Genomic DNA, 23,940 nt, shown 5'->3' on the forward strand with positions numbered 1-23,940 from the left:
CATATCCTGAAGAAAATTAGAATAAATTAATGATTTTAATAATCCTCAAAGTCTGGAGGGCAGTTTCTTGTTATTGGAAATGCTTCAGATCTTTAAAGCTCCTTTTGCCATCATTCCTGCAGAATCAATTGGCACCGTATCAGGGATGTTTTTGCCAATACGTCTGTGAAATATTAATATCGACTGATAGTCATCAGTTCACTCCTCCCCTGGTCTGTGCGTGCGTGTGAGTATATGCATATGTCGTCTGAGCTGAGGAATATTTCAACGGTCAAACTGAGGTTAAGCCCAAGTCGTCTCTCTCACATTAACCGTCGCTTGCTCTAATGTGAGAAAAAAGAAATCACACTTCTCCGGGCAGATAAGTCAATAGCCACCCAAAGAGGAAGAAGAAATCAAAAGACACATTGCCCCAGAGAGGATGGGAGGTCGTTTTGATGTCACTATCTGCACTCAGTTACTCGTGGCAAAGGCCCAGCGTGTGCACAGCTCTGCATTTCTCTGAAACAGATGCAGTCAGTTTTATAGATCCAAAGGAATCAACTGATGTTTCATTGTTCAGTCAGCACTGCTGTCATAGCTGGGCTTCACAAACAGCCGTCAGCCCCTTTCTATCCCGGCCTCACCCTCGATTTGATGATGATATCAAAATGAAGCAGAATCATAGCCTGTCTCTCCTGCTTGTATTCATTATTAGAGAGAAGATGAGAAAGAGGAGGAGAGGAGGAGGAGCGAGTGCGAGTAGCTCAGAAATCCTGATTCACGGCGACACTGTTGTGTCATCATGCCTGTATTTTTCGTTCCTTCCTTCTCAAACATACATCCTCCTTTCACCCACAAGCAACACAGGCACACATTTATTCTTGAAATCACACACATGCACACAGCCACGTAGGCCATGTACAGCACACAGACAAAGTTTGATTGGTGCACCGTGCAAAGCAGATTTGGGAGGCGATTAAGTCACAGAGATTGGAGTGCAAGAGAGCTCTGAGTGGGAAGGGAAGGGAGGGGAGGAGAGGGGAAGAGAGAAGGGGGAAGAATGGCTAACAGATGGCGTTGATGTGAGAAGAGGGCCGCAGGGTCTGAGTAGAAAGGTCGGAGGTCGCGTCAGTTTTCCTCAGGCTTAAACTGAAGAAAAGTGTCTTGTTTTCATAATAGCCTCAGTCGTTGGCTTTAATTAGCAGTTACTGCAGTGAAAACAATCATCATCCCCATGCCACCAATTTCTACTGTGATAAGTGAGGTAGAGAATAACCTCCAACAGGCTGTTTTTATTTGTTCTTTCACAATATGTAGTATATTTTTTACTGTTCAATGTGTAATTATACATTTCTGACATGTTTCCCTTTGTCTGTGCATTCTAGTGTCTGTAGCGAGGCCGTAGCATACTTCTTGGCTCTGAACTCGGAAAGCCACAGAGAGGCCTGGACCAACCTGCTGCTGCTCTTCCTCACCAAGGTGCTAAAGATCAGTGATGAAAGGGTAAGGAGCCGAAAACACTCGTGTTGTGTTGTTGTGGTGATAATTTACAGCTAATTCTGATATCCAAATAATAATATATGAGGTGTTTATTTCCTCTGTCTTCAGAGTGTATTTTTATATACTTCTACCATTGGTAAAAAAAAATAGACGCTATGTTCATTGTCATCCATTTTCAAAGCGTGTTGGTGGTTGTGTTTGCAACTTCTTCCAGCATACAAATTATTTTTAACTTCTTAAAAGTGTTTCTTTATTCTGTGTAGCATCAAGACATGGGTGTGTATTTCTTTGTCTTACACTCTCTCCCTGTCTCACCCCTCCTCCACCTTCAGTTCAAGGCTCACGCGTCCAGGTACTACCCTCTGCTGTGTGAGATCATGCAGTTCGACCTGATTCCCGAGCTCCGGGCCGTTCTACGAAAGTTCTACCTGCGCATCGGCCTCGTGTTTCACATTGCACAGCTGCCCGAGCCTGAACCGGACCCCAAGCCGGCACACGTTGAGCAGGGGGCAGACACAGAGGTGGGGGAGGAGGCTGGGGAGGAGGCCCAGTGATGGTGCACTACAAACAGCCTGGAACACAGAGCTCCACCGAGGCCCTCCACCTCAGATCTGCGGGACTCTGCACTGCAGCCCTGTGTCACTCCGCGTGGTTTATGACGAACACTTGACTTAAATGGCTGATTATCAATCGGCTATCTGCTACCACCCACCCGCACCCTTAACCCCATCACCACACACACACATACACACACACATACACGCCTATACACACAGACAGGCCTATACACACAGACAGAGTACTTGATATCCTGATGAAAACAGTCATTTCTTGTACAAGGTGTAGCGATGCATCCACTGGATAAAACTACTGATAAACAACTGACAGTTACTCTGATCTGCTCAGAAGGAATATATTTCAAAAAATGTGTGCTTCTTACTGTATATTTAAAACATAAAGAATGAATGGTTCCAACAACATGCAAAAAGACATATTTAGTAACTATGAAATGTGACATTTGTCACACATTGATAATAATGATCCTTCTGTGTGCACCGCAGATGGCTAACATTAGTATTGATAGCCTCTTGGATGAAACTAGTTGTACAGATCTGCCGCTATGTAATATAATCTTATAACACTAGATTTCATTTATTTTTGTTTATTTCTTTTTTCCTCTGGATTTGCTGCACTTGATCTCTTTTTTGAATGCACTGGAGATTTTACTTTTGTGATAATTTATTTGAGTGTACCATCTCCTGCAGATATAGAATGATTTGTAATTGAACAAGACCATGGAAAGTGAAGGGTTAAATTATTCCATTTTATATGTTCTTAGGTTTTTATCGGAGATTGATGATAACTGGGCTTCTGAAACTGGAAGATAAGAGAGTAACCTGATGCTAGCTGCTTTTGAGTCACTAGTCTGTTTTTATGTTTGAGTTTAGTTTTCACTCTTGTGTACAAAATCAAAAGTTAATAATATATTTAATGTTTTTTTTCTTTGGTTTGGGGGAAAGTTATATGTATAGAGAAAATGACAAATGTTAGCTGTGCTTTAAGTATGAATGGGATGCATTCCTGCTCATGGATGTAGAAAACAAAATGTATATGAAACAGCAATGTAAAGTTTTCTATGTTGCAAAAAAGATTATGTACAACTTTCTGTACAAATACATCATCTGGCATTCTAATCAGGTTCTAGGTCAATAAAGTTTTTGAACTTGGTTGATTTGAAATGCTGAATCACTGACTTCTAAATGATAGCTGTTTATTTTTCTCAATTAATGATGAGCCAGGACAACATTCAAATAATAACATTTTAATTATAAAATAAACTCTGGTATGACTTAAGAAGTAAAATAACTACATTAACACATACACTTGTCTGTTACATTTACAGATATGCACCTCACAAAACTTTCATGGGTTAAATCTAGGCCATTAATTCTGCATGGATAAAAAGTGCCAAAGTGAGTCTTAGTGTAAGATGGATCTTGTCTAAACTAAAAGACATTTGTATTTTTACATGCAGACTCTGGTCTCTAACAAGCTTTAGTGGAAAGTGATTCTAGCGTCACTCAGTGCCGGAGACACCAGCTAATGGAAGCTACGTGACGCGGTGTGTCAGCCAGGGTGGAGCATCCATCCTACTGTTTGGCGACGCCCTACAGCCTGAAGGTTTTACAGCGTCCGACGTGCCAGGCCGAAGCCATGGCTCTGTGGCAACAGTCTCCACGGAAACACGCCTCTCCAGGGCAGAGCGCAGAGACAAGACATCAACATCATCACCAGGCAGCCCCTCTGGAGAGAACAGAGGCTTATCTATCACACTTTCTTTAGGCAATCAGATATGAGAGGATGCTTAAAACCCAGCATACATTTTTTTTGTTTAAGCATAATCAGTTATGCAATTTTAGGTCAGAATTATAATTTTTGTAAAGCAATAGTTTACTTCTGTCTCATCTGTTGAAAACGTGGCAAAGCTTTAGAAACAGACAGAAGCACGTGGCAGAAATCTGTCAAAAAGCAAGGTAAGACTTGGTGAAATACCCTCCTTAAATATAAAGTTACATGCACTTTATATTACCTGTCAGTTTACAAGTGAACAATGTATAAGATGAGACTGTTGATGGCACCACTGCTCAAGTCTCATAAAACTCGGTTGCATGTGGCTTATTTAAATACTTCAGATGTAAATTGTTTTTTCTCACGTGATCTGCTGTGATCACCAGTGTGAGAGTCTCGTCTTGTGCTGCGGTGCTCGTTGTGGCCCCTGACTTTAGATTCAACGTTCAAACTAGTCACTGACTGCAAAGACTGAGCATCTGGCTGGATGTCGCGGTCCCTCTGATCCATGCACGCTGCCACCTCCTGCACAAAATAAGAAAAGATTGAGCCAAATTATTATCTGTTTAACTGTTGTAAAATCAGTAAACTAATGTGACTTCAGTAATAGAGTAGTGAAAGCATCAGAATGGGTGCCGCTCTGGTACTGTAGTGACTCAGATTGACTCGTTTTGCCCCGAAGCAAACAACAGAATCCATTTACTGATCAGCATACATCATAGTCATGTCTCCTCCTTGGGGCTGTCCTCTCCCGGTGCTCTGCTGATGGCTGAGGGGGTCTCTGCTGATGAACCCGCTCTTCACATGCATCACCACCGTAAAGATCTGACAAAGCCCAAAAGCCATTCGTCATTACACACACACACACACACACACACCTCTTCACAGCTGGACAGAGATTATGGACCTAAAAGTTTGTTCAGTTCAGATATGTGTAATAAGAAAACAATGAAAATCAGCAAAACTTTTTACTGGGAAAGGGCAGGAGGAAAGTCTTCAAAAGTCTCCCTTCCTGCACCAGGCTTTTTAACAATTTCTATATTGCCCCCATTCCCAATGGCTGGCACTGTGCTATCGCCACCCTGCAGCTGGCATACGAGCCTTGCACCCAGCACTGGCAGCAGCTGCAACACAGAGACGCAAGCTGGCATGCACCACAATTAGCCTGGCACAGAGACAAAGAGCTAAATTAGCCTGGCGCAGAAGCTGTTGTAGTGTGGTATTGTGAGGGTGTATGTAGCTGACCTCCCAAGCCATATCACCTTTATGGAAAATGTCTGGAGCCTTACAAAAGGAAAGTCCCAAAGCACTTTGTGTCCCCACTGATGTAAACACTTTCTTCATACTTGAAAGAAGAAGAAAAGAGGAACATGGGCAGTCTTTTCAAACAGACTATGTTTAGCCAGGCTTACCAATAAAAGAAGTCTCAGATGGCAATATGGAGCCTCCGTACCATCCAGGTTTGTTCCTCACAGAACGATAGCGGTGCAGATGCTGGTCCAAAAAGTCTGTAGTGAGACACAGCAATGAGTTAAAAGTGTGAGGAGAAATTAGTGTGTGTGTGTGTGTGCTCACTGACCAGGCTCTTCCTCTCTCTTCATAAGCCTGATTTTGCGCTGTTGTTCACGAAGAAGTGCCTGCTGTTGGATGTCCAGACTTTGTGCGTCAGTGGGAGGGTCGGGGTACACGTGACGGACCTCCTCACGAGATGCTGTGTCTGACGGATAAAGGTATTGTCCCATGAGGTATTGTCCCACATCTGTCCTACAGTAGCAATCAAGTTGCATTCTTTAATTGATGCAGAAATAACAGCTGCATTCGCACAGTAATATCGAATAACAGGAGGTAAGGTCAGGAGGCACAGACTAGAGGTAGAAATTAAAAGAGAAACCAACAATTTACATATTTGTTAGTCATTTCAAATTGCTCCCTTCATTGTTGTCTCCCTTTTCCTCCACTCTGAAACAGCAGCTTGGTGTGACTCAGCAGCTCCACAGCCTGTCTACATCTTCTCACTGTATCGTCTCAAGGTTTGACTGTACAGAATGCATCTGATGCAGCTTTAGGATTTAAGGTTGGCATAAATCCATGATTTACATGTGGAAGTTTGATAAGTGATTCGTGAATTCGTCACAAACAACAAACTAGCGTTTCTTTCCTGTTGTTGGTCTTACAAGCTGAAGCTCTGAGTATCTTTCAGACCCCTGCATTAACTTGGTCTGGGAACCCATCCAAAGCCATTTCCTTGGTCGCTTGCATTACATTCTCTGTTTATGCTGCCAAACTGATGGACGCCGCCCACAACCTCATGAGATTAAGGTTTCAGTGTGGCTAGAGGGGGACAGAGGACTGATGAGGCTCTGGAAAGTTTAAACCATCTGGCAATGCCCAGCTGGTTTAGGACCGCAGTGATCCTCCTCTCTTGTCCTTACATCAACACCATGACCAAGGCAATTATAGGAGGGTATTTCAATCGCTTTCTCCGAGTCGGTTCAGAGCACAGAAGCAGAGTAAGCAGTGTCCAGCTGGTTCCAGTTCAGAGGGATAAATTGATTTGTCATGAAAGGATGATGTTCAGTTCACCACTATTATTTGAGTGATAGAAGTAAGATGAAACAACAACAGTGTGTGAGTGCACTGCATTATCTCTTTTTGCAATCAAGGTCAGCTGAAAGGTTCACTGCTTGTGATACAGCAGTCCAGGGCACATTTGAGGCATACAGTGTTTTTTTCCTCTCACAGTAATTTAGGGGTGATCCAATTAGTAAGTGTCTGTCATTACCTCTGTATTTAAGTTGGTTGAACTCTCTGATATTTTGCATATTAACACGTGCAACATCAGAGGAAGGACCCCTGGTTGACTCCTGGACAGCTTGCTTATGTGCCGATTCAAAGGCATCCACTCTGGGTCGTCCTCTGGGCCTGAGCAAAGGAGAAAAACCACACTTAAAACAGGGCAGTTACAATTACCTCAAATAACACACAGATGCCTTCCTGAAAATGTCCTAGTAGTTCACTGTCCTAAATGTTTTCCAGTTGTGCACAAAGACTACAGCAAGCAGTTCCACTTGATACAGTGGCCCCCATAAGTTAGGTTGGATTCAAAATGAGTTAAATGAGTATTTAACAGTAAGGACATAACACCTGGTTTGTGTGTGTTAAACACTTCCAAATGTTTTTATGAGGCCTAAAGAGTGGGGCTTTCTGTGTAAGCAGCTTACATTGGAACCAAAGAAAAGCAGTGGAACTGACACCAGTTCAAAGGCATTTCTCTGATGATTTGCTGCAAAATTATTTGAATATAAGCAGAGACTTTACAAATAGTTTGTAGTACATTCCTGTCCTTTTGGGGCAGTGGGACATACTATGTTCACATGTTTTTTAGGGTGGTTAGAGCAGTGAAGACAGATGAAAAGAAGTCCCCTTTTGGGGATCATACTTTTACATTACTGCAGTAATGAGTCCCCGAAAAAAATCTAAATGGAGATTAGAAGATAGCCAATTTGACCTGGGTGACTTTCATTAGCTCGGAGCACAAGAAAGCCTCCTTAAATACGAAAAGCAAATCAAAATTGCCATTTAACAAGACAGAATTAATATTGTGTCTTCACCTTAAATGCGTCTGGGGGTGCATTAGGTAAAATTGGACCTGAAGGGGTAGAGCGCATCTAATAGGTTCTCTAAATTCTTTTAGCCAGGAAGATGATACAATCCTATTAATTCTGGGCACGTTATACCTATGCTAATTACCCCTGCTGTTCAGGGGTGTCTCACTGTAATACCTGCTGGGGGGAGTGTAGAGACTCTCCTGTCGATCTGTCTGGCCCAGCTGAACCTCCAGTTCTCTCTGCTCTTTCCTCAGGTACCTACGGAGGGCTGACAGCTCTCTGATCACTTCCTGCTGATTATCTAAGGCACACAGAGAGTGTGAGGGGAGACAGAGTCAAGTATAGGAACAATAAATGTGTATGGGGCAATTTACGATTTACAAACAGCCATACATTTGATTTTGGTAGGTGGGGTACAGATAACTCCAGACAAAGTCTTACTTGGTTGCTGGGGTATTTCCGCAGGGACAGGTCGGTAGTGTGGTGCTGACACAGAGCGCTCCTGTTGGAAATAGTTGGCATTTTTCCTGTTACTATTCTGGATTTACATCAAAACAACCTTGATGTGAAAATATTTGCATACGTTTACTACACGTACAGTCCTGCAGGAGAGTTGGCTCACAGCAGAGGAAGGTCTGGATACCAAAAGACTTGTCTGCTTCCTCTGAAAGGTTGGGATTGGAGGAGATGGCTCTCTCTGCAGATTTACAAGCAGACTCACATTACTTGACAAGGATGTTAAATAAAACTGACAGCTACAGTACCAATGACTTTTCAGGCTTATCGTACCTCATAAGTCAACTGCTCCTTTTTCTTCTCTCTGTCCCTGGCACTCTCAGTCACCTTCTTCTCAATTTCTTGTTCCTGCTTCACCTTCTTTTCCTCCTCCTGGTGTTTCGTTTTAGGTTCATGGATCCAACTTTGGTTTTCCAGCCTGTGCTGCAGAGAGTAAAGAAGAATGTTTTTCAATTGCAGGCCCAGCGTGAGGAGATACTCTTAACAGTAAGGAAGGAGGAATGATGAAGTGGTCTTCATCAAAGAGATGAACTCCTCACCTCGACCTTCTTTTGCTTTCTTCTTTGCTCCTCCTCATATTCCTGCTTCATGCGAGCCCTTTGGTCCGCCAGCCTCTTCTCTTCTTTTTCCTCCTCTGCCCTGATTCGTTCTCTCTCCTCTTCCTGCTTTCGCTTGTTTTCCTCTATCTGTTGGTAATGAAAAGGTTACGTTACATTTATAGTTCAGAATTGTTGAAAAATTCTGAGGCATCCAACAGAGGTTGATATCTAAATCAGCAGGATCCCCGCACTGAGCATCAGAGGAACACTTTTTGTTCACACCCGAGCAGCACACCATGCAGATTGTTTTGTGACTGTACATTTATACTTAATTTACAACTTCTTCAGGAGCTCAGGAACACTAAAATAGTTTTAACCAATAAAAAACTATATAATAAAAAATATTAATAAAATAAAAAGTTTCTGTATTAAAAAGGGAGACACACGCTAAAGCATTTCATGTTTATATTGATGAATCCCCTCCATTAGCATCCATTCTGCTACCTGCTTAGATTGAAGGCTGTGGCCCAGGACCTACCTGTTGTTTCAGGGCTTCTTTGTATCTATCCTGCTTGTGAAGCTGCTGTGGAGTTGGCTGATCATGAAAACCTGCAAGGACAAGTGATATAGAAAGCAATACATCTATAAAGAAGAACAAAGTGGCCCAGTTTGCCACAGTTTTGGCACAATCACCCAGAGAGACTGAACACTACCTGATAGTCGATGGGAAAGGGGGGCCCTGGCTTCAACTCCAGGAGAGTGTCCATTCGTCATCAAAAAGCTTTCTGTCTGCCCACTATTCCTGGACATTGGACTCCTATATGACTCCTCGTTGGTCCTGTGCATTTGATTCAGATCACCTGAAGCAATGGAAACACTTACTGTATAAGTACCTAAAAATGCTGTGTATTGATTATGATCTACCATAAAAGTATCTTAGATTTAGCAGACCTCATTAAAAATAGAGTGAAAGCCTACTTACTAATGAGGTTGCCTTTTTGGTCTTTAATTGGAGCGCCTCCCCCACTTTTCCCCCAGGGGTTGTATGCCATCATCTCTGCCTCTATCTTGGCATCATATCGTTCTTTCTCTTCTTTCTCTTTTCTTTTATGCTCCTTTCTTTCTTTGATCTGGACACAAGAAAGGCAGAATGTTTTCTTTTCCCATGTGGAAATAGTGACTTCATCAAGATCTGGTCTCTGTCAAAATATCTGGTCTGTCCCAACAATGAGTCAATGTCTGTGTTTCCTTCGGTATCAGCATGGAGCAAACAGCCTGTTACAGCAACAAGTAGCATGTCAGTGTGACAGTGTACCGTTACCCAAACCCCTAAAAACATCCAACTACCAGCTAACAGACCTGGAACATGGGGACCAAAAAAAGCTCCTTGGTCACAAACTGGTATTACTAATTTCTGAAGTTAGGCATTATATATGAAAGCACTGGGTCTGCTTATGGCAAACAGATGATATCTTGTAGATCTGATGTTGGACCTGCTGTCTGAGGGCTTCTTGGTAGGTCAGTGTACTCTCTCTCCTCTGTTTAGCCTTTTCTGCAGGAAGCTCTCCGACATCCAGGGGAGATGATCTGTGCTCATCAGTTGCTCTAGAAGGAGACAGACAGAGTGAGAGATGATGAGGAGGCACGGGAGGTACTGGCAGACATGCAGTGAGGGCCCTCTCCTGGAAGAAAGAAAAATCTACTATCACACTGATACACACTGATTTTCAGTGTAAAGAACAGGAGTTGCACATATCTTTAAATGGTTTTAAATTATGTACACTGAATTTACATTATAAATAAATTGCAAAAATCATGGTGGTGGGATGGACACTGACTCAGTGCGGCCTCTGGTTTTGAGAGGAGCTGGTCTTTGATGAGGACTATGGAAATTCACAGACTGCTGCACCCCTTCAGGCAGACCATCTAATAAAGAAAATACAAAAAGACAAGATGATAAATACAAACAGGCTTCATTGGCTATCTGCTGAAACGGTCTGCCAACGTTTTTACCAACATTAAAAAAGCCTGTGAGCTCAGACCAGGGCAGAAAATTGGCAGCAAAATTAGAATGGAAAGAAAATAAATGTAACCAAACAGACCAGCTGGATGAAGTGAGATCCATCTGGATCTGCTGAACTCATATCCAATAAAATGTATATCCCCTTAGTAATAAAATCAGTTCTGCTGTAAAATAAGATTTATGAATTGCTATGCCAAGTCCTCTTGGCCATTGATATGGTGATAAAGTGGCTCCATAATAAATGGTAATAATTCTCTACAGAGAGGTCTGGGAGTTTATTTAAGCCAATGTGTATTATCCCCAACTAAGGTTGAACTGGCAGATACACGAGTGAGTTAATGACCATGAAGACTAGAGACACAGCAAGGCCTATGGACCATTTGACTGTTTACTATTAATATGCAAACTTTACATTATGCTGACAATTTTTCAGCATAATGTATAAAACAAGTATTGTTTTAGATTTTTTTTCCTACCTACAAGCACTTCTAAACAATATGAAAAGCAGAGAGTTTAACCTTTTCTGAGATGCTGTAAATTATCCATAGCAGTGAACATCATGACTGTTTTTATTTTCAGTATGTTATTGTTGTATTCTTTTGTGCAGACTTCATGGCAGTCTGCACATTACTGCACAATGATTATGTAACATTGACAGTCAGTGTTAATACCACAGTGAAATCAGTGTAAACCAGTGTCACAATTTGATTGAATGGTTAGCAGTAATGCACGGTATACACAATTTCTAATAAAAAGCAAAGAGGCAAACACATTTTAAATGAAGATGGTTGTAATACTATACTCTGATTGTAAGGAAGATTGGGATCTAATGGATTCCTGGTTCCATAGTAGTAATAAGCTGCATCATAGGGAGTCTTGTAAGTGTTAGTTACAGTGGGAGGATCAGGAGGAGGAACACCAGCAACCCTGAAAAAAAAACAACACTACAATGAGCTTTCAGCAGGGTTGTTAATTTAATTCATATAACACAATGCAACAGTGCGCTACCTTGGCATGGCCACGTCTCCTAGCATCTTTGAGAAGTCCCTGTGGTAGTCCTCATTAAAATAGTCAAGTGAGGGAGCACCGTGTGCTACTCTCGCTCCGGGGCCAGGCACCGTGTTCGCTGTCAGCTGACTGAGAGATGTACTGTACTCCATGTGGGACTTTCCTGCGGGGCCTCTCTGTTCTGTGTCCTCAGTGGGTTTGTCATCTTTAGACCTTGGATCCTTCCCTACGGCCTCCAGATGTGTTCCGGGCTTGTAGGGGACATCTCGTCTCCTGCTGTCATATTGTCGATTTACAGCCCCAAACTGCTTAATTCGGTCAGGCTGGAAGAGGTGATGCATCATGCAAAAGAGATCCATAAAAGGAAATCAGGCAACCGGTATTCAGTAAACCTCAATATAAGGTGTTGCTCAATATAATCCAAATAATATAATCATCATTTAGGATAGTGAGAAATAGTTTGTGATATGTGAGATGTGTTAATTGGCCTGTTGTCTTTAGAGAATCACACCATGTAATCATGTAGTATCCATGTTAGCCTGTTCTTGCCATCCTACTCTACCTCTTTCTCAGGGTCTGTGGCTCCAGTGGCAGCAACCCTCAGCTCAAGTTTCCTCTCCCTGAAAAAAGTCATCAACCATCCTTTGTGTCTTGTTGACTCACAGTGACACGCCAGCTGAAACAACTGTAATAAAAATGTTGATTCTGTGGATAAATACTCACGTGATCTTGTTTCTCTGCTGTTCAGCAATTTGTTTCAGCAGCTCTTGCTTGTACTGTTCTTTCCTCAGTTGAGAGGCCGCCTGCTCTTCATTTGCTCCTGCATGACAACGGAGAGCCATAAAACATACAAGTGCTGTCAACTATGATGCTGACAAACTGTTTCAAGTGACAAATTCCATCAGTATTCCCACAAGTCAGGATGGTATTTACCAATCATTAGTCCAGTAGCAAACTCTGCTTTATCCTTGCTGGTAGCAGGTCCTGATCTAGCAGCTTTCCTCATGCTGTCTGATACTGGTGGACTATTAAACACAAATACACACGGTCCAGACACTCCACAAGCACATCCAATTACTGACAACATATAAGGGCAACACCACAGCAATCAGTTCCCCTCTGAGCCACACCCAGCTGCCATTTTAAATCATACACTGCCTCACAGTTTGCCTGCAGAGCTTTCTGATCTCAGAGTCAGGCAGCGAAGCCTCATTCTCCAATCAATCCAGTTCCTCCGACAGAACTGGGGTGAGTAATTGTTTGCCTGGAGCCGGGCCAAGGCTCAACCTCCATCACTGCCCCGCATGTTAACAGCTTACTGAGAGTGGCTCCACTTAATGGCATAAACAGAAACAATGAATGGCAACAGGATATAAGAGAAGTGCTGGAGAGCAATAACTGAGTATGGCAGCAATTATCTATGCCTGCCGTGTGTAGGCTCAATCAATCAGATTACTTTATTGATTAGGAAAATGAATGTGACGTTCCAGGGCGATGTTGCTGTGCAGCTGTGAATACTGTCACTATCTTGAATAATTCTGTTTCAGCATTACAAATCTAATTGCTGCAGTCGACCAGAACTGTACACAGAAATAATAATCATCTTGCTCACTCTGACTTCCAGACCCATTCATTGTTGTTCTGATCACGAACACCAGAGGCCTCCACCTCCTTTATGTCCTGAGGATCTCTGCCATGGAGACAGACAAGATGTGAAGAGCAATTATATTACCTTCTGTCATTGGCATATGCTGTATGGAGATGAAAATAACTCAAAATCATGTTACAGAAAACACTACACCTGTTAGCTCTGTGTTCTCTTGTTCTCCTCTCCTCTTTGTACTCAGGCTCTGGAGTGTCTCTGTCTTGCCTCCTCCTGTGTCTGAACTCCAGCTCCTCCTCTTTGTCTGTGTTGGGCTCATCCTCAGAGCTATTGGGCTTCTTCAGTCTATAAAGTTGCCAACGCCTTCGTCTCCGATGGCCTGGACCCCAAGTCCCTCTTCTTTTTCCACTATCCACTGCCTCAGTCAGAGTGGCAGCATCTCTCTTGGATGCAGGGCGCTCCCTGGGAGGAGGGTGTATGTTTGTATGGGTGTTGAGGATGGGCAGAGGAGAAGCTGGAGAAGAAATGCACACAGCATCTGAAGCTTGAACCTGTCCAGGCTGAAAGTGGAAATGTGAAAAGAGTGAGAAGCATTTATTTTAACAGCACATAACAAAATCTATAAACCATTTATTTTGTTTAAGGAGCTCTATATATTTACAAGTGATAGAATATTTTCAATCAGTGTTTGTTTATTGATTATTTTCATTACCTTTGAGGTGACAGGAGGCGTGCCCCTCTTTAACCTTCTGTTTTGTGCTTGTTCCTGCAGGAATTGGTTGTATTCTTTATTTCTCTCCTCTCGTAGTTTGTCCTGCGAGAGAAAAAAATTCAGAGTCATGTCTCTAAAGCAGCCATGTGAATTTCCCCTTGGGGATTGAATAAGTATCTATCTTTCTATTATCTATCCTATCTATCTATCTATTATCTATCTATCTATCTATCTTCAGGGCACCAGCTACATATTTCCAATGCTGTGCTTGAATCTGACTCAACACACATAACAAACAAACTAAATATGAAAAACCAGCAATATACAGTAGCTCACCGTTTGAATATAACACACTGAATTATTAGCTGTCATATATCAAACTCATCTCAGTTTATAGTAAGAGCTTATTAAACAGTTGCTTTTGTCTAAAGTGTGGGTTTCAAACCTTAATTGTATCATAGATACAACATTGCATACTGTATTAAGTTAAGACAGACGTGACTTACCTGTAAACTACACTGAAAGATGCAGAGACTGTAAACTGAACTAGTGTCATTTAAATCATCAAGATTTAATCCACACGACCCAGGTGGGACTTGAACCCACAATCCCCAGCTCCGGAGGCTGATGCCTTATCCATTAGGCCACTGGGCCGCTGATACACCTTCTCACACCCTCTCACAGCTTGTTAGTAAGCTCTTGTGATACTAAGCAGTTGCCATGAGACACAATCAACAATTCACATCAGCTTAAGCCGAGGCTCTGCAGTGTATGAACTCCATTAGTGCTGTTGTGAGCAAGCTATATGATGCCAGGGGGGAAAAAGTCCCATTTCAGTGACCATGGAGGGTTACCCGCTTCCTGTTATGTCCGACTCATGGAAACACATACACACACAAATGTACACACTGAGCTACCCAGACAGACACAAACCTTAATCAATATCTTCTCATCAATAGGCAGGGAGAGACCGTGGGGTTGTGGACGAGGTTCACTAGTTTTCAGATCCTTTTTCTGGAGAAAGAACATGACAACGGAGGACGGGATAGGGAGTCAGCAACATGTGACACAGAGGCAACTTAGTGAAACGTGTCTTCATGATTATTAAAATAAATAAAATAGAAAAAAACAGACAGTGGAGACATAATGTTTGAAGTCAAGTTGAAGCTCCTCCTTAAGTTTATTCTTCTTCCTTTCATAGTCAGTTCCCAGCAGCAAACTTAAGCCCACACCTGGAAATCATAAAATATACATTACATAAAGCGTATGCCATATGAATGTAATCTATCCAGTATCAGAGACTTGCACAATACCTCTGTCTGGATTAGATGATACTCCTTGTGCTGCTGATGCTGGAGGCATGTCCACAGTGTTGTTTATACCACCGGCCCCTGACTGTAGAGCACATTCACACATGATGAGAAAACATCCAGGAGACTGTCCAACTACAGCGTGGTAATCATCACACCATTAATATTTCACATACCTCGACTTGCACGAATGAATGGTGGGTCACACTTCAGTGATGATTTCTCTGTTTCCTCTTCATGCTCGTCGGAAAACGTCCCATCTGCGTCCATTCATCCCCACGTTCACCCGACAAGGAGACTCAGCACAGGCCACAGAAGTTACACATCACATTAGTATTCACATTTGTACAATTTACCTTCACAGCCCAAAACCTAGACAAATGCTTTTGTCTGGATTGTCAGCAAGGCGCAAAGCATCTTTCCGTTGCTACGGGCAACCATGACACAAAAGGTCCTCCAAGGAGAGGCTAACTAACCTAACAAACATGTATTTGAGACCCGTCAAAAACTCACTGTTTAATAACTGTTGCATTCATCGGTAATAGTGACTTTTTGATGTCGCTGAGGCGAGTTTAAAGTCATAAACTCCAGCGGGAATCAGTTTTATTAAGTTATCTAACCGTCCAACACACGCTAGTAACGTTGCCACTTCAGCTTTAAGTTGCCTTTTGAGCTAGCCGTCGTGAAGAACTCATTAATGAACATTAGCTGCAGTGCTGCTGAGTTAAATACCTTATCCCTCACTAAAAAGTACTAACTTACACTGCCAAAGACCTGAAAGGAAAAGCTACATGACTGCAACTGCTTTTATACAAAGCACCGCTAGATGTCAGTGCGACCGTTAGTTGAGGACCTCCCAGGACGGAACCATGCGATCTCTCAGAGGGGTGACCATACTTTAAAATGAGTGATAAATACGGTAAATGTCGCTTCAGGTGGAATATTATTGTTATGTAAGGTTTATTTTTTACTGTTAAAAAAAAAAGTAATGTAGCATATACACATATTAACGTCATATTTGTGTAACACTGAGACAAACGTCCCCTGCCATGGCACTTTGGTATGTTGGTGTCATCCACTGTCATGGCTTCCTGAGCAAGTGGACGTTTGGCCCTGTCACGGTATTAAAATCTTCGGAGAAATACAAACATTACTTTGCTTACTTGAGGAGAAATAGGGGTTTGAACGACTTATCTCTGCCGCTTCGATAATTCATCATGGCGGGGAGCAGCACGGCTCAGAAAACATGGGAGCTAACCAACAGCATGCAGGAAGTTCAGAGCATAGATGAAATTTACAAATATGACAAAAAGCAACAACAAGAAATCCTCGCTGCGAAGCCGTGGACAAAGGAGTAAGTATAGCTCAGTAATGCGGCATTTAGTTACCACTCTAAGTTATTGTTAAGCTAAACATTTGGTGTCGTGTGTTGTCAGAACAACCTTGATAGCTCGGCTACAAACTAGCATCGGTTTGTTTGTCAACAGCAGGAGTCGTGTTGTGTACTTGTGCAAATGTATCTTCTCCTTAATAAACGCAATAAACCTGCTACTTAATGTGTATATATGTTGTTTTTTTGTACCCATAGTCATCACTATTTCAAGTACTGCAAGCTCTCCGCCTTGGCCCTGTTGAAGATGGTGATGCACGCCAGGTCTGGAGGAAACCTGGAGGTGATGGGCCTCATGCTGGGGAAGGTGGATGGTGAAACTATGATCATTATGGACAGCTTTGCTTTGCCCGTGGAGGGCACAGAAACCAGAGTCAACGCCCAGGCTGCAGCCTATGAATACATGGCTGCCTACATTGAAAATGCTAAACAGGTCGGACACTTGATTTTGCATTAAACGGCATCTCATAGGTTTGATATCGTATGATTTAAGGAAGAAAGGAGCGATCTCTGCATACACACTGTTAGGTTACACTGTTTTGATTTGTATTTGTAGATGTAATTGATTGCAACCATGTTTGTTTTTTTTGACACGTGGTCAAATTTCATTCAGCTGTTCTAAAAAACCCACTTTAATGTTTGCATTGTGGACAAGACATACAAGACATGAGATTATATAATAGAGTATATAATATAATTTCCTCAAAAGTTCATCTTCTTTTTCGTCTTCTTCACATTTGTCTACCGTTTAATACCCTGGTTGCTACCACTTTATTATACTTTGTTGTGTTAGGCATTATGGGCAGTGTTGTAAAGCAATAAGCATCAATAACGTATGGTAATGTTGGATTTTTAAAACAAATTAATGTTATTAAAAACCTTTATCTGTTGGGGCATTAAGTTACTGGTTTAGTCAAAACTACACATTCCTGTCTGGTTATTTTATCCATAAACTGCTTCTTTATTTAATTCTAAATGTACTATGTTAATATGAAATTACATATCCCACCACTATCTCACCCATACTGTTAATTTCTGCAAGAGAAAAGTCTTTGCTCAAATAATGCTGTAAAACTCTGTGTGTATCCTAACATGGTTACTACAAGGTCGTTGTTTTTTTTCTTAAAAAAAAAAGATTCACAGCACCAAATACTGGCAGCAATAATAATATTTGATAAATATTTGTCTGCGGTATTCTTGTATAATGTTATATTATTACTTACTTTGGTATTGTTACTAAAATAATAACCTACGTCTTTCTCTAATGCATCAGGTTGGCCGGCTGGAGAATGCTATTGGCTGGTACCACAGTCACCCCGGCTATGGATGCTGGCTCTCGGGCATAGATGTCAGCACTCAGATGCTCAACCAGCAGTTTCAGGAGCCTTTTGTGGCCGTTGTGGTAAGACTGTGGAAATAGTAATCTTTCTTTTAAAGGGAAACGCTTCATTTACTGTGATTTCTAATTGCACCCCATTAAAATGGTATTCAGGTCTTTTCATTCTAAGTATGACAATACGAGTTAATGTGGGTGTAACTGAGAAGGGGGTGGGATTGCTGATGTATGAGTTGTAGGTTTCCATGCAGTACTGATGAATATTTTGCTTTTGCAACCATATATGCTATTTACACTTCATTTGGTTTAGCGTTGCTAAAATGCCGTGGGCGTCGTATAATTAAGTGTATATTTTCAGCACACTGACAGCCATAGTAAAAGGCTTCTGGTGGCCAGATTCGAGTGGTCCCTGGAGGTTTGTATGACCCCTGACTTTGTTTTCCTGTTCTACTGTATCTTGCTTCCTACAGATCGACCCCACTCGGACTATTTCTGCAGGGAAAGTCAACCTTGGCGCCTTCAGGACCTACCCAAAGGTAAAGAAAATACTGTGTTTGCCCATGTTTGCAGTTTTTTAATTTGGGTGTTATTGATGTATATTTGTTATACTAAATAAATTAGATTGTATGATCTTGTAATTACCTGTCTCATTACTTTATTTCTTCTTAGTTTAGTAATTTTTGGTTATGTTACAGAGAAGCTATTTCATTTGTTAAATCTTTTTTTCAGGGTTACAAACCTCCCGATGAAGGACCGTCTGAATACCAGACAATCCCTTTGAACAAGATTGAAGACTTTGGTGTTCACTGTAAACAGTGAGTATTGATATATATCATAGTGCTGTCACCATATTGGAGATAGTTACGTCAATACTTATACATATTATGTCAATTATATTTAAAAAAAGATACCTTAATTGCAGTACTTTGATATAGTGAACTCTTAACTGTATGACTGTATACTGTGCGTGGCTCATGTTGTTACTTTTGTTTTATTTAGGTATTACGCCTTGGAGGTTACTTACTTCAAGTCCTCCCTTGATAGAAAGCTTCTGGAACTCCTTTGGAATAAATATTGGGTCAATACCTTAAGTTCCTCAAGTCTCCTCACGGTATGTAGGCAACTTCAAAAAGCAAAATGTTTGCTAATTGTTTGACATTTTGATTTATGGTTAATTATTACTCTATAACTCACTGAGACATGTGGTCACCCGCTTGTGATGTTGTGATTTATTGCTGCGTAGTAGCCAAGAGTCCCTGTTTATTGATTTTAGTAATAAGCTTAATTTCAACTCTTTAACAAGGGAGATAAGTATTAAAGTCAGACCCAGCTCGAGTGATACAGATACTGTCGTGTTTCTCCATGGATCATCTCCTTTCCCCCCGCAGTTCACTCTGAAGATTGAAAGCCCCTCATGTGAATTCCCATTGTGGATGCAGTCACTCTGCCCCGAGCTTGACTAAGCAGTCTAAATAGGCATCAGGCTTATCCAAACAGTTAGCTCTTTGGCATTCTAGATGAAGATGAATTGACTAGATGTCAAGAACGAGCTGCTCCTTGGGTGACAGGCTTTGTCAGTTTCTACACTGTCACCCTAGTCAGGGGCCCCCATGTCATTGTGTTTTAATTACCTTTTCCACTTAAAACACGGCCTCACCTTAAGCAAACTTTTCACTGGCTTCTTTTCATTCACCACAATACACAAAGTGTTCCTACAGCTTGTTAGACAGATTTGTTGCCATCGTGCAAAATTCTTCTATGCGGAAAATCTTTTATCTAGCTTTTGTTGGCAAATTGTGCATGAATGGGTTTCTGTGTGTGTTTGTTGGATGGTCAGAACTCGGACTACACCACAGGCCAGGTGTTTGACCTGTCAGAGAAGCTGGAGCAGTCGGAGGCCCAGCTGGGCAGAGGCAGCTTCATGCTCGGGTTGGACACACATGACAGGAAGTCTGAGGACAAACTGGCCAAAGCGACACGAGATAGGTAAATCTTTTTCTGTAAAAGCAAACTAATACTGAATTTCATTTATTTTGGGCGCTTTAATCTCAGTGCTGTCTATGGCTGAATGATTGATGGTATTACTTTGAATTCTTTTAATTCTGTTACTGTGTGATCTCTTGATAAAACATTCTTGTCCTTATGTTAATAATTTCCACAAATAATAATAATGGAATTAGGGACTGGTGTGAAGGACAACTAATAATAATAAATATTTTTTGTGTGTGTAAATTTAAATTTAAAAATGTTGTTAAATGTTTGATTTAGTTCTACAAACAACATTCTTACAATCACTGATTTTTTTCTCAGTTATCGATAAATCTTTTTTCTATAAAATGTCAGACAATAATTTAAAATGCCAGTCCTCCAGAAAGATACCTTTTTTAATGATTTGTTTTGTCTGACCAACTTTCCCAAACCCGAAGAGATTCAGTTTACAATGACTTAAAACTGTGAATAACTACACGATTAATCAATCATCAAAATGTACCTCTTAGTTCATGATCTGTAATCTATTGTTTTTTTTTTTTAAACCTTCCTATTTACAAGCAGTGTGATTAAAAGCAAAAAAGGAAAAATGTAAACCTAGCACTATTAATTATTAATTAATTAATAATACTTATTTCAGTAATATCTGATGCACAGATGGATAACATCACCTTCACTGTTTATTGTTATTGAAAGTCATCTGATACCTGAGTAGATGTTACTTCTCCCTATGTCTGTGTGTTTTGTGGTGGTCTTTGAACTAATCTCCATTTTTCACTGTGGTTTGTTTTAGCTGCAAGACAACCATAGAGGCAATTCATGGCCTGATGTCTCAAGTCATTAAGGACAAACTCTTCAATCAAATCAACACATCTGCAAATTGACACCCTGAGCTACGAGCGCCGATTTGGATGTTCCACCGGGATTTCTTTGGCATGTGTATCACTCTCTGGTTTATGGTTTATGTTTAAATGCTAACGGTAGAATTATCTGCGATTTCTCTTCGGAGGGTTTTTCTATTCAATTTCTTTTTTTGTCTTAGAATTGATGCAAAAAATAAAACATAAAAAGTGCAAGTGTTGTATGTGGTTATTTCATTTCATAAACAAAAATGATTTTATTTCAGTCTGTGTTGTGCAACATAAAAAATATTATACCTGGGAAATTGAACAATTTCACTGGTTTATTTACTTGTCTTCACATATTTAGTCCTATCTAGATATAGTACAGTATTCTTTAGGTGTGAGGCACTGCGGCATTGTTTCCCTTCATGCTCTGGCTGTGGCTAAAAATCTTTCTGCGTGTAGGGCCCGTATTCTTCTGCAGCCCGACGTATATAACACACGCTGGTTGCATTAAAGGCACAGCCTAACCTAGCACCAGTCAGTCATTCAAGTGTAGCCTGTCACAGCATTACATAATGGAACAACAAACTCAAGCTTCTGCATAGGCTCAAAGGGAATCGGCTGCCATGTGTGGGATGTCTCTGCGGAGTCACTCCCTGCACAGTTTGGCTCTTGGTGGTACACACTCCGACAGAGTGGCCAGCTCGTCAGGTTGTGGTGTGGCAGTGATGCAGCCCAGAAACAGAAGCCATACACACTGGAGTCTATTCACCCAACGTGTCTGCTCTCCATCGAAGCAGACACTCACCAAGTCTGCCTTTTTTTACAGACAGCCGCTTTGGCCTGGGTTTGTGTCGTGTCTTTTTTTTAATGGTATTGTAATGGCTAAATGTATATTTTTGATGTCATGTATCACAGAGGAGGCAGTCCCAGTGGGACAGTGGAGGTGTCTGCTTTTTCTCATGTGCATGAGCTTTGGCACCACTTCTTATAATGATTTTCTTTTACCATTATTTAAGCCATGTCTTATATTGGAGGGTGTTCAGTACCGCGGTTTAGGAAGAGAAAACTTATTAGATTATATTTAATGTCATTTAGGAATTTGAAATTGTTGAATAGTGTAGTTTTCTGCACACACAGTCTACTGAATAGCTCATGTTTTTGCCAGATATTTAAATGTATTACATGGATGACTGTCACAGTGCTGAGAAAGTATTTAGAGTATGCGTTTCTAAAACAGTTTCACCTAATGTTTGGTCTTTCATGGTGATTTAAGAATCAGTGAAACATATTGAACTCGTTGGACATGTAAATATTGTGATTATCACCAGATGGACATTTGTATGCATGACTAAAAGTGGGATAGAAAAATGTATGTAAATTCTAATCAAGTCAAATAGTGGGCAGCCAAATATCCATTACCCGTGAATTTTACCTTACTCTTTTAACATTTAGCAATTTTTCTGATTCCAAAGTATGTTCCCCATTAGTAAAAAAAAAAAAAAATAATGCTTTCACAGATTGCAGTGGAATGCCTTCTTCTTTGCTGTCCACAGTAAAATAAAGGGTTGGACAACTGGGTGATTTGACATTGACTGATATGAGATCAGCAGATTGATAAGGGTCATGATTAATAGCTGTGGGAAGCTACAGTATTTAGGTCCTATAGATCTAATGACCCCACTGGGATCTGGAGATGTTAAGTTTAGTTTGCCTCTCAGAGGAATTAACCGCACAGGCATGGTGCCCTGTGAGAAGAAGGCTGATTCCAGCTCAGAAAGCTGGAAGTGCAACAATTTCTCTCAGCCATGTGCTCCTGCATGAGTGGAAGCAAGTCACTTGCTTACAGGAACCCCACATCGCTTGACATTAACAATGCAGGGGTCACTGGAAGAAGTGGGTTGTGGTTCTGATTTGGTATGTAACCAATTTTTTTTTTTTAAATGTGGTAAGTCACTCCCTCATGTCAAAATCCTATTATCTATACCAACTTAATTTGCAATTATACAATTAAAATGCAAATAAATAAAATTGGAATTAATTTAATGTAATATTTAATTCAGCAACTAATAGTATTTCCCTAAAACGGCGATAATAGTTATGAATATGTGGTTATAACACAGATAATACTGCTAACCGTAAGAAATGCCACAGAAATATAATCATTTATTTTACTCCCACGTCGCCGTCGGATCATGTGACTAACGCGTCGCTTGCGTAGTTTCCATAGCAACACGACAGACTCAAACGAAAACAGCCTGGCGTCAACTCGCGGTTCGCTTGACACTTTCTTCAATAACTCCTTTTTTTAAAATGTTTAAACTTGCTGAAGACTTCGAGAGGTAGGAGAGCTCAGTTAATATTTGACCCCTATGCAAAATTCACCACAATAAGAGGGAAATGCAATGCCCATATTTTGGTTATACGTTAGAAGACGCTGCAGTGTTGCAATAGTTTTTGTGAATGCAGCCATCGCTTATCTAGGTTGGTGGATATTTCCTTTCCCCCATGCACTGTACCGGGACATCTATGAGTGCTCGTTTGACAGTGATAAAGTACTCTCCCACTGTCCCACGGGAGTATAGCTTCTGTCCATAGTTCAACTCTGATTTATCGATCAGTGTCTCTCTCCTGTAACCTCGGCCTGATGTTTAGAGATCAAGTGTGGAAAATACCTGCCGTCTCCTCTCTTTGCCTTTCTCCAACCCTCCATATTAACACAGACTGCTGTGTAATTAGCAGCTGGAAAGGGTGCTGTTAATAAATGCCTGTTTGCAAAGTAAAAAGTGCACATTTTCATATCTCAGTGTCAGGTGAAGCTAATAAACCAGCCCCATGAGCAGTGAATGAATGAAGTAGTAGAAGCTCTTTCTGTGTCTTGTCTTGTCTTTAGGGAATTCACTGCTCTAATTTCAACACAAATTGAGTGGTCACCCAACCTTTGGCCTCTCAGCAAGTTTCCTGGAGAACACTGATGTTTTTTTTTTCATCGATTATGCCTAATTGTGAATTGACAATCAGGTTTTAGGACATTTAAAGTTCTATACAAGGTTAATCTTTGTCTGCCATTTGTGATTATAAAGGCTATAGTGATTTGGTCTGAAGTGTCTCAAGTGCCGTGATTCTGATTCTGATTGTTGCTTGTTTATTTTATGTCTTGTTGATTGTTGATTGTTTATTTTGTCTTGTTGATTGTTTATTTTATGTCTTGTTGATAGTTGATTGTTTAT

At 41.0% G+C, this 23,940-nt stretch overlaps 4 protein-coding genes and 1 non-coding gene across 8 annotated transcripts in view; 3 read left to right on the plus strand and 2 right to left on the minus strand.

Annotated features, from left to right (window-relative positions):
• The window catches only part of arfgef1 (ADP-ribosylation factor guanine nucleotide-exchange factor 1 (brefeldin A-inhibited)), a 50,186-nt gene extending 46,965 nt beyond the window's left edge, over positions 1 to 3,221 (plus strand). For 3 of the 4 annotated variants that reach the window (XM_035670063.1, XM_035670222.1, XM_035670298.1), the window contains 2 exons: positions 1,368 to 1,485; positions 1,815 to 3,221. In XM_035670063.1, the coding sequence (XP_035525956.1) occupies positions 1,368 to 1,485; positions 1,815 to 2,036 (340 nt within the window). In that variant the 3' untranslated portion in view covers positions 2,037 to 3,221. The remainder of the gene's footprint in view (positions 1 to 1,367; positions 1,486 to 1,814) is intronic. The other variant, XM_035670135.1, reaches the window with a different exon arrangement.
• A 111-nt stretch (positions 3,222 to 3,332) lies between these two features.
• LOC118321729 (centrosome and spindle pole-associated protein 1) lies at positions 3,333 to 15,422 on the minus strand. The gene is made up of 28 exons (XM_035653195.1): positions 15,327 to 15,422; positions 15,154 to 15,235; positions 14,975 to 15,072; positions 14,774 to 14,854; positions 13,841 to 13,942; positions 13,327 to 13,688; positions 13,138 to 13,215; positions 12,459 to 12,550; positions 12,249 to 12,345; positions 12,088 to 12,145; positions 11,526 to 11,830; positions 11,320 to 11,444; positions 10,333 to 10,420; positions 9,988 to 10,099; positions 9,477 to 9,624; positions 9,208 to 9,354; positions 9,033 to 9,103; positions 8,495 to 8,641; positions 8,229 to 8,378; positions 8,038 to 8,136; positions 7,881 to 7,941; positions 7,614 to 7,740; positions 6,614 to 6,753; positions 5,411 to 5,548; positions 5,244 to 5,339; positions 4,547 to 4,656; positions 4,197 to 4,356; positions 3,333 to 3,786 (listed from the first exon to the last, which is right to left on the minus strand). Exons 2-28 carry the CDS (start codon positions 15,200 to 15,202, stop codon positions 3,593 to 3,595), a joined length of 3,435 nt encoding a protein of 1,144 aa, XP_035509088.1. The 5' UTR covers positions 15,203 to 15,235; positions 15,327 to 15,422; the 3' UTR covers positions 3,333 to 3,592.
• On the minus strand, positions 14,422 to 14,494 carry trnar-ccg. The gene has a single exon. It is a non-coding gene; the product is annotated as a tRNA-Arg (tRNA).
• A 945-nt stretch (positions 15,423 to 16,367) lies between the features above and the next one.
• cops5 (COP9 signalosome subunit 5) lies at positions 16,368 to 20,785 on the plus strand. The gene is made up of 8 exons (XM_035655827.1): positions 16,368 to 16,504; positions 16,739 to 16,973; positions 17,814 to 17,942; positions 18,347 to 18,412; positions 18,606 to 18,691; positions 18,876 to 18,987; positions 19,714 to 19,862; positions 20,659 to 20,785. The coding sequence occupies exons 1-8, from the start codon at positions 16,368 to 16,370 to the stop codon at positions 20,747 to 20,749; spliced, it is 1,005 nt and encodes a 334-aa protein (XP_035511720.1). The 3' UTR covers positions 20,750 to 20,785.
• Positions 20,786 to 22,958: 2,173 nt separating this feature from the next.
• ppp1r42 (protein phosphatase 1, regulatory subunit 42) overlaps positions 22,959 to 23,940 on the plus strand; it is a 14,216-nt gene continuing 13,234 nt past the window's right edge. Inside the window, exon 1 of the mRNA XM_035669815.1 lies at positions 22,959 to 23,052. The gene's annotated coding sequence lies outside the window, so the exon portion shown is untranslated. The remainder of the gene's footprint in view (positions 23,053 to 23,940) is intronic.

Source organism: Morone saxatilis, unplaced genomic scaffold (genome assembly GCF_004916995.1).
Source record: "Morone saxatilis isolate NCDOM2014 unplaced genomic scaffold, NCSU_SB_2.0 Contig0, whole genome shotgun sequence".
NCBI lineage: Eukaryota > Metazoa > Chordata > Actinopteri > Moronidae > Morone > Morone saxatilis.

Coding starts and splice junctions, on each gene's coding strand:
- LOC118321729 (XM_035653195.1), bottom strand. CDS start 15,202: ATGCCTCCAGCATCAGCAGCACAAGGAGTATCATCTAATCCAGACAGA. Junction 9,104..9,207: donor CCTTTCCCATCGACTATCAG/GTAGTGTTCAGT, acceptor TTGTCCTTGCAG/GTTTTCATGATCAGCCAACT. Junction 7,741..7,880: donor GGAAATACCCCAGCAACCAA/GTAAGACTTTGT, acceptor TGTGTGCCTTAG/ATAATCAGCAGGAAGTGATC.
- cops5 (XM_035655827.1), top strand. CDS start 16,368: ATGGCGGGGAGCAGCACGGCTCAGAAAACATGGGAGCTAACCAACAGC. Junction 16,974..17,813: donor ACATTGAAAATGCTAAACAG/GTCGGACACTTG, acceptor CTAATGCATCAG/GTTGGCCGGCTGGAGAATGC. Junction 19,863..20,658: donor GCCAAAGCGACACGAGATAG/GTAAATCTTTTT, acceptor GGTTTGTTTTAG/CTGCAAGACAACCATAGAGG.